This window comes from Aquila chrysaetos, chromosome 8, assembly GCF_900496995.4.
Source record: "Aquila chrysaetos chrysaetos chromosome 8, bAquChr1.4, whole genome shotgun sequence".
NCBI lineage: Eukaryota > Metazoa > Chordata > Aves > Accipitriformes > Accipitridae > Aquila > Aquila chrysaetos.
In genome coordinates, this window is record NC_044011.1 from 30,072,585 (window position 1) to 30,086,021 (window position 13,437).

The following is a 13,437-nucleotide window of genomic DNA, read 5'->3' on the forward strand; positions in this document are numbered from 1 at the left end:
AAAGCATGTGCTCTTGGCTTGTGTGGAAGGGCCACTGCCCATGCCAGCAGAGTGGCTTCACTTGGCAATGCATTGTGCGCTGCGGCTGGGCAGGCAGCGCAGCCGTCAGCTGGTAGCCGTCTGCCCTGACCGCTGGTGCTTCCAGCACATGCTGGGCTGCACAGCTAAAGCACCTCCAGGGCACTCAGAGAGGCCCAGGTCACATGGGTTTCTCGTCTGCAAAGACCGATGAACACATCACCTGAGAGTCAGTTCAGAGAACTGAAAACCCTGCAGCCAAACGAAATCCCTAAATCAAAGACATCCTCTGCAGGCTACGGCTGTGGAGCAGGAGGCTGGGCATTGGGCTCCCTGCCCCAAGGCCGAACCAAAAGGACCCTCCCCTGGTTTATGCCAGCACCCTGGTGAGGCCTGGGTGGCTGACTGGCATCAGGGACAGACTTCATCTGGCCATGTGGTTTATCTGCTGCTGGTGACTGCCTGGCCATACCCCTCCGCTACAGACAGCTTCCACTGTGAGTCTCCCAAAACTCTGTCTTCATGATGGAAGCCTCCTTGCAAACCTCCACAGAGCAAAAGGCAAACCTTCTCCTGCCTCTCCTTCCTCTTACCCTGTCTCAGCTCAATTCCTGCTAAGATCCAGCTGTAATCCACAGATACAGTTCAGTGGGATGCGAAAGTATAGCAAAACATAAATCACAGCAGATTTATTAATATGAAGAGCTCAGAAGCAAAACAAAGATTGTAACAGCAATTTCTCTGTTACTCATGAAGCACGTTATCCATGTATTTCGCTAGAACTACAAGGATTGCTATTCCTCATTTCTTTGCCTATTTATTCCTATGTACCCATGGGGTGAGGAGCACAAGCCAATAAGAAAAGAGTCTCCAGAAGGGTAGCAACAATAACTGAATCTTCCCAAAACGAAGGCTGGACCTCTTCTGCGTTGGGCTGATTTGACAAGCCAGTTGAAATTATTGGAATTTCTGGCTGAAAGCCAGTACTGAAATAAAGGGACGTTATCATGATCTTTTTTGTCATGCAAGAAGTAACAGGAAAGAAAAAAAATGTAACATTGTTTCTTTTTATTTTTTAAGGTCTTTTCACACAGCTCACTACAGTACCCAGGCCCCTCCAAACGTACATGTATCAGGAGGAAAAAAAAAAAAAATCAAAGAAACAAGACAAATGTCAACGCTGAACTAGTGACAATTTTGTTAATTTAGCTACACACCTATAGAAGCTATTCACATTCCTGTTATCATAACTGCCATTAAATTGTAAGGATAAAAAGAATAAGTGCTTTGACAAATTGCATGCAGAGACCTGTCTTGTATTAGTGACACTCATTAGCTGTAATAGAGTTACAGGAGTCATTATTTATGCAGTACACTAAGTGTATATAAACCTTCACAAAGATGTATTCATTTAAAACATCTACACTATGCATAGAAGTGGATTTCCTTGATCCTCAGCAAATTTTAGGGGGAAGGGCTGACAGGAAGCCATGTTCCCCCCCCCCCCCCCCCCCCCCCCCCCCAGTTTTTATTTGGGTCACAAATGAGTAACTCAGAAACCAGTCACATGGGACATCGGTCACATGGAACATTCACAGCAATCAAGAGTTTTAACATATCTTTCCAAGAAGGATGCCTTCCTGCCTTTCTCTCAATAGCTGTATCAAAAATTACAAAAGCTTTTTAAGTTTAATAAAGTATCATGTGTAATGAATATGGGCTTTGCTTTGCTTTATCAGCCTTCTACCTAAATAGCAGTCTGAAGAACATATAAGAAAGCATCGCTGCCTTGGCAGCTTACTTATCATTTCAGAAAATGACTTGTCTGTTGGGATGATAGTTAGGTTTGGGCTTTGGGGACAGCAGTGAATCTCTTTGAGTCCAGTGAGAGAGCAGCTACATAGAGCAAGTAAATCATTTTAATTTTGTACAAGTTGAAAAGCATTTTTTCCTCGACTTCAGCTAGATGACAGTGGCATGATGGCTGATTTTCATTTCAATCAGAGCAGCATATGATTACCACCTAATTAGAATGTAGAAATAGAAAGGAGATCATTTTTTAACCTACCCAAGAAAACGGTGCTGGGGGAGGGGAGGAGATTATGTTAATCAAATGATACTGGCATATAAGAGCTACCAAAATAGCCGCCTGAATTTTTATCAGCACCCTTACTGTCCTTGAGGATCTGTCAGTGGCTTCAATTGAAACTTGTATTTTTAGAGCTTTATTTCTGAGTAATAAATATACTTTAAAATAAATACATGTCACTGCAGGCCCAAACTTGCCATAGAAGATATCACCTTAGGCATAAATACATATACTTTTTTCAAAATTACACCTAGTTTTGTTGACAACTGTGAAACTGTAAGCATGAAAACTATCCAAACAAAAACAAAAGTAATACTATCTTAGGGGGAGTTTTTTGCACTAGGGTTTGGTTTTTTTAAAATAATTGTTTTCTTTAATTAAATATTGTCAGCTAGCTACTCCACTCCTTTTTGGAATAAACGTAGAAACATAGTTGCTCTGCCTAGGGGAATATAACTGAGGTTACGTTAAAGCAAACTGCATCAGACAACATTTTCCAAGACACACTGTTTCCATCTGCACCCTTCCGTAGAGATAAAGACAAGACCTCATCTCAAGATGCCACTTTGTTTAATTGCCTCTGAAGAATGAAGAGCCAAAATTAAGTTGCCGAGACCACCAAAGGAGGGGGAAAGAGAAATTAAAAACAACAACAAAAAATTAATAATTAAATGATCTTTCGGGCAAACAGTCTGCAGAAATAGTGAAATTGGGTTGCCCTGATGTTTTCATGGGCTCAGGAGGTAAAAGCAACTTTTTGTTAGCTGCCTGACCCGATTTTGAAGGGAAAGACATGAGAAATGTTCCTACCCTGCTGTCTTACACCTGCTAGGTATATGCCTATGTAACATAACACTGCATAGCATAGATACTGCCAGACTTAACGTGGTACCCAAATGGATACCATGGGGTGCCATGCTTACCTGCAGAGAGCTGCACATGACACAAAGTTGTGATCATGTTAGTTTAACCCAAAATAAAGCTCTAGCGCTTTTAGACACTCACTGAGGCACACCTGCACTACCCTGCCTTGTGCAATAGAGAACAGTGACAACTCCCTTTGCTCTGTCCTCCCAGGCAGTGGCTGTCCAGCAGGACATCTACCTCTCTCCAAACTAGGCACCAGTACCTAGCACCATTTTAGGTGCTTGCGATATCCTGCCTGGCACACAGATATCCCTCTGGAGGCCAATGGCTCTCCTGTGGGTCCTGTGACATATCTGTCAGCCCATGCAGCGGTCCTGTCCTCCCTCAGGCAACTAAGACCAGTGCTCTTTTTATTTCAGCAACAATAACTTTTTGAGCCAAGATGCCTCAAGCAGGCTTAGGCCTGGGAGGCCAACATACAGCACAGCCGGTTGAAGTCCTGCTGGACCTCTCAGCTGCGTCTTACACTTGAGGAAGCTGCTCCCTCACTGCCCTGCTCTGGCCCATCCTGACCAGGAGACAACACCTGCTTACCATAGCATCAGGGCAATGAGCTCCATGAGGACAAGGAAAACAGTATAATCCCTGAAGCTCTGCTTTTTCATCACAGATCTTCCCTTCCTCAAATTCCTACATATCCTCCCCATCCTTAGTAACTCAATTGCTCACGCAGGTTTTATCAGCAGGATAAAAGCCCCTCCAGTCACATCCACGGTCCTGTTGCAGGGAGCATTTCCCCAGCTTTCCCTGCTCTCATACAACCACAGCTGGGCAAGGCCAGCCCAACCCCTGCGTGCTATGAAGGCACAAGTCCATACGGGAATCAGTGCAAAGGAAAGGTAATTCCACTTTAACTATCTCAGTAATGGAAAATATCACCATGATTTGGATGAAGCACAGTACAAAATGAAGCACAGGTGCAGAGCACCCATGTTGTGGTGTGCCTAACTTGACAAGCCAGGTGTTTCCTCCTGAAAATTTTTGTCATGAAGAGTATAGCAAGTGTGATCCTGCCCCCATCCCAACCTCACCAAAAAAATGAGTTGCACTAATTTCAGCTGTAGAAAGATTTTGCTCATCCTGTTTTGCTGGAAACGTACAAAATTTTTTTGCCAGTGGGATGATGCATAACTACTTGCTAAAAAACACAGGGACCTAAATCTCAGGTACTTCAGGCAAAATAAGAAAAAGTCTCTCTTCAGTAATGATTCTAATGAAAAGGAATCAGGAATGTATTGATTTATTTTCCATTTATGTGCTTTTAATCTGCATCAATTATTTTGATGGAACGTATATTGCAATCGCACTTTCCTGGTTGTTGTTCTGCTGGGGTGCATAATACATGTTGTGAGATATTGTGCAAGAGAAAGAACAATACTTTGAACTAAATGTGCTGTTAAATTAAAGTCTTTTCTTGGGCAGTGAAAAAGTCCTGAGGCTTTTCATGTCAGTAACATAAGGTAAGGCATACAGTGAGCATTTTTTATTTTTCACCCTTCTGAGAAACCTAGCATGGTACTGAAGTAAAAGCAAATAACAATTTCTAATGTTGCAAATGTTTGAAGATACCCGCCACAAAAAAAACAAACACAACCCTTTCCCCACTGCCCCCAAAAATGTAGGGGGGTCCAGTATTTAAAAGTGTCACAATTCTTTTGTGATACCATTATGGGAAATCAGGTGGCAATATCTCAAGCCTTGCCAAATTATCCCACAAAGAAACATTCTGAACTGTTCAAAGGGCTTAATGTGCATTTTTAAATGAATCCCAGTGTATAATTTCCTAAAGGATGGGATCCAATTCTATTTTGTGCTCTGAAGAATTCTATTAAACCTCTAAAGCACTTTGTGAAATGTGAAAATGCAGTTTGCTAAAGAGATAGCCTAGGTGGTCTGCAGTAAATTAACCAGTACTGCTGACTGTGGCCGTTCTTGTGAGTTTGCTCCAAGGGATTTCTACATTTACAGTATAACACCATTTACCAGCTTCTAAACTAGATTCGCCCTCCAGCTGCAAGTCAGCAGACCTTGGTGTAAAACATGGCCAGAAATTAGTTTGACTAAGAGTTGCGTTTCAAGACCAGAACAGTGCTGCGTGTTATATACAACTAAGTCCAAACCATTACTTACAATGCTGTTGTTTTCCCTAGTGGACTTTATGTAGTTAAGTTTTAAGCTGCTAGACTATGATGGCTGCTGCCCTGCCTAAGCTGGTGTTCTGTGTTCAGTAAATTACAATAGATCTCTCTCTGTGTTGCTTTGTAACAATTAACCTCAGAAAGGAGCTAATGCCATTTGCATGGTAATGAGACATTCATCTGAGCGACATCGGAGTTAAGCATGCTAATAAGTTTTAATGCAAACACCTGAGGGGTCAAGCACAACCATGGACTTGGATAAGAAAACCTTTTATTAAATGCAAATCACTTTTCTTGTAAATACTATGATGGAGAACTTCCTAGGACTCTAACACAGCTTGCAAGAATGGAATCATTTAGGTTATATTTTCAGGCCCCCAGGCTGACTAAGGAATATAGCCACTGATTTATTTATATTTTGAATTAATATCAGTGTGGATAAAATCTTCATTATAGCATAAAAGGAGAGAAGTACTACAGGAAGGTAGAGAGGAAAAAACAACAATACTGCCTTATCTTTCACAAATTTGTCACAGTTTCCTGGGATGCAGGAAGGCAGATAAGACACTGCTGCTGTAGAGCACAACAAAAGACTTACAAATTTGTCAGGTTTCCATCTTATTCACCTATCTGTTTTTGCCAAGTGTATTGTTATGTAGGCAAATTTCCTAGTGAGCAGGCTATCATTTTGGTCTCTATCTTGCACTAAAACTTCTTGAATTCATTCCATCAAATCACATTCTACACTCAAAGAGTTTGAGATCTTAGTTAGGACAACCAGGACCAAACATACCAAGGGGATAACTGGCTGCCAAACATCTCTGGGACTAAAGGAGCAGAACCTTCTCAAAGGCAAGGCAGACTGCACAAAAAGGAACGAAGGGAAGAAACAGACTGAGTCATTTAACTCTGGCAGAGCCAAGTGCAGGAGGCCTCTTTTGTTCAGGAGAGGCTGTTAGCAGGACACACTGACTCATTTTGACAGCGCAGCCAGTGTCAGGGGAGCGGTTCTGGTTAGTGATAACAGGAGTGAAACATGGGCAGCCCTCTGAAAAGCTGGCCTCGTGGCAAATCATTAGAGGTTTTGCTCCTGGATTAGAACATGTGAATTTAAATATCCAGTGGGTGTAGTAGGAATTGCTCTACCTTTATGAAAGAAGTTTATAGAAAGGACTATATCATACAGTTATCTGCAATAAGGGGAGGCTATATTGTTGAGATACAGAAAGTCCCTTTCATTTCCGTTGCTGTATGATGAGGTACTTCTGGGAAAAGTTTGGATGATGTATAATATTACTACTCAAAGCCCAAAATCTAATCCAAAGGAGTAAGTGTACACAATATAAAATGGATCAGATTGACACCTGGCACAGAGCTACGTCAATTCATTTAAACGAGATGAACTATAGTCACCTTGCTAATATGCATTAAGCGACAGCAACCCCAAAACTAAGCTTCTCAAAGATGCCTTTCACTGCATAAGTTACTGCTACCTTCAACAGAATTGTTAAGTATTTTTATTTTGCTGCTGACCTGTTTATGACATGTAAGATGTTAGTACGCGATAGTCTAAAACTCAAGCCAGTAGGTTGCAGAAAAACCTTACAAAGAGGGAAAACTTTGTACAAGAAAGTACAAAGCTATGTATGACTGGACCTTCAAAACGTATCTAGACTGAAATCTAGTACTCCCTTCAAAAACTAACAAAAGCTCTTGGGGATTAGCTCTGCATTGTCATATTCATGTATATGTATTAATTGCATCAAACGCATCACACGTACGTCTTCAAGTGCATCAAACAGCATGGGACCTCAGCTTGGTGAGTATGGGATTCAGGGAGTTAGGAAACATTTAATGTAACAACTATTAGCTATACTAGTCCAAATTCAAAAAACAGCTGTGATGTAAAATCAGTAGGATAATTCTTAACAATTGTTTTGTAGTCAGGATAGCCTGGGCTCCTTTCACTGTCCAAACATTGTAAACTACAGCTACTTATTTAAAAAGAATTCAGATTAAATTGTAGTTTGTGGGGAGCAAGACAGGTGGTATAGAGCTAGGCAGCCAAGGAGGCCAAGAATTAGAAGGGAATTTTTTACAGAGAGTGAGAAAGAAGGAATCATGCATATTCAGTGTTCATAGTTTACACTAATCCGTGTGGACCATAAAAAAAAATACAGTGGCATTTTGCAAACGCAGGTCAAAATACATAAAAAAATTATTATAACTGAGATAAGAGTCATGAACATATATGACAAACACTGTCACTTCAATCACTAACTGCTATGAACCTCAAGTCTTCTTCCAAAACAGACCTGGAGCTTTCCAAGAACAAGGGGAAGAACTCGAAGTCTACGGAGGGAACCAGAAAAATGTGGAAGCAACACACTAACTGAAAGAAAGAGGGAAAGGTGACAAGCAGGGCATATGAGTTTCCAGGCCAGAAGCAGAAAAAAAGGAGAAAAAGAGAAGACTCAAAGTGTATTGAAAGTGGAAGTTGTCTTATAGTTGAGAAGCAATGGCTGAACCATAGAGCAAAATACCTCAGAAAATAGCGTTCATTGAGAAAACTTCTACACTTTTGATAGGCAGTCTACCAAATGAAGTCAGGTTTCTTGTAATACCACTAAGAGAAAAGTAATTAAGGGGTGTATATACAATACATAGCCTCTGAGGAAGAAAAGCTTACTTCTGGAGCATAAAAAAAAGATTTTTAGCTTATTTTTTAAATTATGTGGTAAAATTGCAACTAAGAGAAATTTTAAGATGGCAAAGCAGCACAAACATAGAGGTTCTAGCCTTACACTTAAGGGTTTATGATGGGTTGACCCTGGCTGGTTGCCAGGTGCCCACCAAAGCCCTTCTATCACTCCTCCTCCTCAACTGGACGGGGGAGAGAAAATATAACAAAGAGCTTGTGGGTCGAGATAAGGACAGGAGAGAGAGATCACTCACCAATTACCGTCACGGGCAAAACAGACTCAACTTGGGGAAAATTAACTCACTTTATTACAAATCAACCAGAGTAGGGTAATGAGAAAGAAAACCATATCTCAGAACACCTTCCCTCCACCCCTCCCTTCTTCCCGGGCACAACTTCACTCCCGGATTCTCTACCAACCCCCCCAGCGGTGTAGGGGGACGGGGAATGGGGTTTACGGTCAGTTCATCACACGTTTTCTGCCGCTTCATCCTCCTCAGGGGGAGGACTCATCACACTCTTCCCCTGCTCCAGCGTGGGGTCCCTCCCACGGGAGACAGTCCTCCACGAACTTCTCCAACGTGGGTCCTTCCCATGGGCTGCAGTTCTTACGAACTGCTCCAGCATGGGTCCTTTCCACGGTGTGCAGTCCTTCAGGAGCACGCTGCTCCAGCGTGGGTCGCCCACGGGGTCACAAGTCCTGCCAGAAAACCTGCTCCGTGGGCTCCTTTCTCCACAGATCCGCAGGTCCTGCCAGGAGCCTGCTCCAGTGCGGGCTTCCCATGGGGTCACAGCCTCCTTCGGGAACCCACCTGCTCCGGCGTGGGCTCCTCCACGGGCTACAGGTGGAGATCTGCTCCACCGTGGACCTCCATGGACTGCAGGGGGACAGCCTGCCTCACCATGGTCTTCCCCACGGGCTGCAGGGGAATCTCTGCTCTTGTGTCTGGAGCACCTCCTCCCCCTCCTTCTTCACTGACCTTGGTGTCCGCAGGGTTGTTTCTCTTACATGTTCTCACTCCTCTCTCCAGCTGCCGAATACCGCCTGTCCCAACTTTTTCCTTCTTAAAAATGTTATCACAGAGGCATTACCACTTTCACTGATTGGCTCGGCCTTGGCCGGCGGCGGGTCCGTCTTAGAGCCGGCTGGTATTGGCTCTCTCTCGAACACAGGGGAAGCTTCCAGCAGCTTCTTACAGAAGCCACCCCTGTAACCCCCCCCGCTACCAAAACCTTGCCAAACAAAACCAATACATGGTTAAAATTACATACTAACAGACTAGATTCCCAAAATGTAAGCCTAGAGCTAGGCTGATGGTACCTAGGGTGTTAACAAAGACTGAAGACTGTCCATCCACAACTCCTGCTTCACTGCTCAGATCTCTAAGTCACAGGAAGCTACCAAGTGCTCAGTGCTACAAAGAGCCAGTGTCCAAACATGTATGCATTCCTTAGTGTACCTTCAGGTTTTAAAACCTCAACTTACCATTCAAATCTCATCGTAGTATTTCCTTTCAGTTCAAAGTTGGTAAAAACCAAAACATACCACATAAAACTGCTAAATTCATACCCTCACGTATCAGATTCTTGTGAGAAAAAGGCCCCCTGAATATATTGCTAGAGGAGAAATACTACTAATTATGTCCCTGTATTGAGTGCTTCTCCACTGGATGCTTTGTCAAATACTTTCAGACAAAAATACTGAACAACTCTAGCTGTCTGAAATCTGCTGGCTGTCATCATGAGGAAACAGACACATCTTTAGTTTAAGACATCATGATTATTTTATTTGCTCTGTCACTTCTTTGTTGCATTTCTCCAACTCAACACTAGGAACTATCAGCCTGCTAAGAACTCAAACCAGAGAAAAGACAAAAACTAGAAAGGGGAGATATGGAGATGATTCTGTTGAAAGCATTTTTTTTGTCTTTTAAGCATAATCACCATCACGTTGCTACTGGAAGACAACCAGTCCCGTTAAAGATTCACAGCTGTATCATATTTAGTGAGTGTTCCAGGGAAAATGAACACTTAACTGTAAGCAAACCAAAAATTTATGAAACCAGAAAATATTATCATACAGCTCTTTACTGTAAAGTGACCTCTGGAACACCGCCGACCTTTGGTGGCTGTTTTCACTGACAACTGTTACATACATTTCCTTTCCAAGAATCTCCTCATTATTACATGAAAACTCTGACGCTCAGAAACAGCTTAGGAAGAGAATAGTCTTTTACTTTGCCAGGAAAGACTACAATGCACAGGAAATGCACAGTATGGTTTCAAACAAAGGTATTTCCCTTCAAATCCAGCATAGCTTTTATAGATAACAATCTTCCCTTGGCTATGTTTTCCTGACCTGATTTCATTGGTCTTAAGATGAAATAATAAAAGACTTTGAGGCTCAAGCCTATGTTTATTCATTTCACAGTTTTGGAGTCAAAGACCATAACCTTAAACAGAAATTTGGGAAATTTCTATTTTATTCCATACCTCATTATGATTCTTGCTTAACCACTCCTTAATAGTGTTAAGGGCAATGACAGCAGCAGGCTCATTTGGAAAACCTAAAGACAGAAGAAATGAGAGATAAATAAAAGGCATACATTTTTCTACACATATAAGAAAACAAAAATCTGGATTTCTACCCCCCCACCCCCCCATTTTCAGGACTATTTTGGGATTACAGTTGGTCAACTCCCTTCTTCACAGGTTTGTATAAAGGTTTTAGGTTACACCAATTACTTCCCCCCCCCCCCCCCCCCCCCCCAGTTAAACAAATTGAAAATAGGGCCAGTGATGTTTTATTGGATTTTTTTGTTTGTTTTTCAACTCTTGTTGGGAAAGCTCCACTGCTCAGGAAATATAGAAGCAATAGAGAGCTATACATGTGTCATACTAGGCAGGCAACAATGTAACGCATATATCACAGTAACAAATACTAGGCTTACATTTCATGGCATGCAAGAAAAAATCAGACATTTCTTAAGGCTTGCTTTCTTTAATCCATCTGTCAGCGAAACTATACAACACTATGACCCCAGTGCCATAGGCCTTATAAGGATAGAAATGGTTGAGTTAGAAATCTCTTAATTTATGACCTAAAACACAATGAACAACTTTGGAAATTAAGGAATTCATGAAACATAAGCATATGAATTTAAGGCCTGATGTTGCATGATATACTAGCAATAGTAACTCCCCCCAGCACTAAACAATATCAGAAATCTTTCCAGGGATACACACTTTTTGCTTTGATGGTCTCTATCTATCAAATCTAAAGAAGCTTTCATTACTTAGGCAGCCTTAATTTAATTTTCCTTTAAATTCCTAACTTGAGGGCAGCAAATCATTTTTGTGAGGATTTAAAAATAAAAACCCATAAGCTGTACGAATAGCTCTCAGTAGGTTAGATTAATAGAACGGTCTTTGAAGAGGTGGAGCTGCAGGCACAGTGTACAAGCAAGCAACGGGGCTAGACAGAAACAGTAATGAAATTTGGCATACAGCTGTGTACATATAGCCTTTTTTAGATCATACATCACCCTTGCACCATAAACTGAAATGCAGACACTGCAAAAATCAGTAGATGTGTCCAGCTTTTTGACCTGGCATGTTACCCTCCAGACTCGTATCTTCTTTAACACTTTTTCAGGACGTGTGCACTGCTAGATTAGAAAAAAAAACCCAACAAAATCCTTCCACCCTGAGTCACATCCCCAAAACATTACTCCCTGTAACTGGACTCTGCAATGATTTTGTCCAGCAGCCTGTGTAATGTTTTGAAGTGATAGATGACAACTATCCAGCAAGAGTAGCAAGTAAAAGAGTCAATGTTTGGGTAATACTGACATTCAGCATGTGTTTCCTTTACACACATTTCTCAATAAAGTAAGTTTTTAAATTTTTTGAAATCTTTTTTTCTAGGTCCAAGATGGAAAATTAGCTAAGATCCTACAAGTGTTACTGTGAATACTTCCACTGCTGCTGGGAAAATATATTCTTATGACATTTAATAACACTGCTGATATCATCAAGGCATATTTCTTACGACACAAACTAATGAACACTAACAAAACCCAAAGCAGGCACTTCCAACAGCCTCATTTTCATCATATAAAATAACAGACCTCTAAGCAGACCGTCTGCTCAAATTAGTAATATTCTATCTAACAAACTGGGACTTTGTAACATAGAAATTCTGTACCCTGAGTGTGGTAGATCTGCCTGGACATACAATGAACGCCATGCAGAGGAACAAATGCGTATTTCAGACAACTGATACACCATTGTTTATGTACTGAATGGTTTATTTTCAGAACAATTCTCCCTCCAGCAAGATTAACTTTTCAGGCTTGTTTTTCACTCCCTTGCAGCAGGGTATTTGCCCAAAACTGTGATAAAGCACCGACGATTTTATAGAATCTCTCCATAAATTGTACATTATTTAGAAAACTGCTGTCATACTAACCATCTTAAATAGAAGCTTATCTAGAAAACTGGTGTTCAATTACTCCTAAGTAACCACAATGTAAAGGAAATAGTTCAGCAACCAAAATAAAAAGCCTTCAACTCTGTGTATGATTTCAGAAAATATCTTGAAATCCATGGAAGTCTTTTATGACACCTTATCTCCCCCCCAAAATCTAATTAGTATTTTATACACATTTCTGGTAATTTTAATGAAGGGATTACCTTATTAGCTTTATGCAGAAGCAGGATGGAATTTAGCCTCCTGTTCCATAACCTGCACCAGCACAAAAGACCCTGTGTCTCTGATTCTCAAACAGAAAAACATTTTGTTTTACAGGACTGGGTTAAAGGGAGATAAAGTGAGATGGGATCTTTTTAAACACATTTTTGTGTTGTTTTTGTCTCTAAACTACATTTGTCTGCCATAATATTTCTGGTCTGCTCCCATACATGCACCCATCCCCCTTCCCTACTTTCCTTTCAGCAAAAAAGCAATCTCAGCGAGCACGTGGGAATCAAATTACTTGAGAGAAATGAGCTCGAGGAGCCTCACAGTTAACCAACTGCTGGAGCAGCAGCTCAGGCAATTCTGGCTAAAGGCTCAATTTCACAAAAGATAAAACAGGTAAAGTAATAAGAGTGACACTGGCCCATGTTACTGCAGTGAGTGCTCCTCCAGAATACTGAAAAGGGCAAGGGCACAAAAAGGCAAAGAAGCATTAGCCGTAAGGTACAGGCAAGCAGTGCCTCCGTAGGACTTCACTGGGTTTATTTGGCTGGAGAAAAAAGAAGGGTTGGCAGGTTGTACGTCATGGACAGGTGTGGGGTGAAGCATGTACCTACCTATACACACAGGCCTCTCAACTTGAACTGGGCTTCCTACATCCTCCAGTGGCAGACAACATTTTGGCAACAAATCCCGCTATACCACAAAAACAGTGCAGGCTATCTTTGGTTCCTGAAGAGCTGCTTCAGCAAGTGGGAATTTTACTGCAGCCCTCTGCATTTTGCAGTGCCCGCTAATCACATCTGACCATCTATTACCAGGATCTACTCCCAACCCTTCAAGTACCACAAATCCTAGCCACCAC

At 41.7% G+C, this 13,437-nt stretch overlaps 1 protein-coding gene across 3 annotated transcripts in view; it reads right to left on the reverse strand.

Moving 5' to 3' along the window:
- Positions 1-13,437, reverse strand: part of MACROD2 (mono-ADP ribosylhydrolase 2) — a 905,745-nt gene that overhangs the window by 261,711 nt on the left and 630,597 nt on the right. For all 3 annotated transcript variants that reach the window (XM_030021604.1, XM_030021603.1, XM_030021602.1), the window contains exon 8: positions 10,367-10,440. In XM_030021604.1, the coding sequence (XP_029877464.1) occupies positions 10,367-10,440 (74 nt within the window). The remainder of the gene's footprint in view (positions 1-10,366; positions 10,441-13,437) is intronic.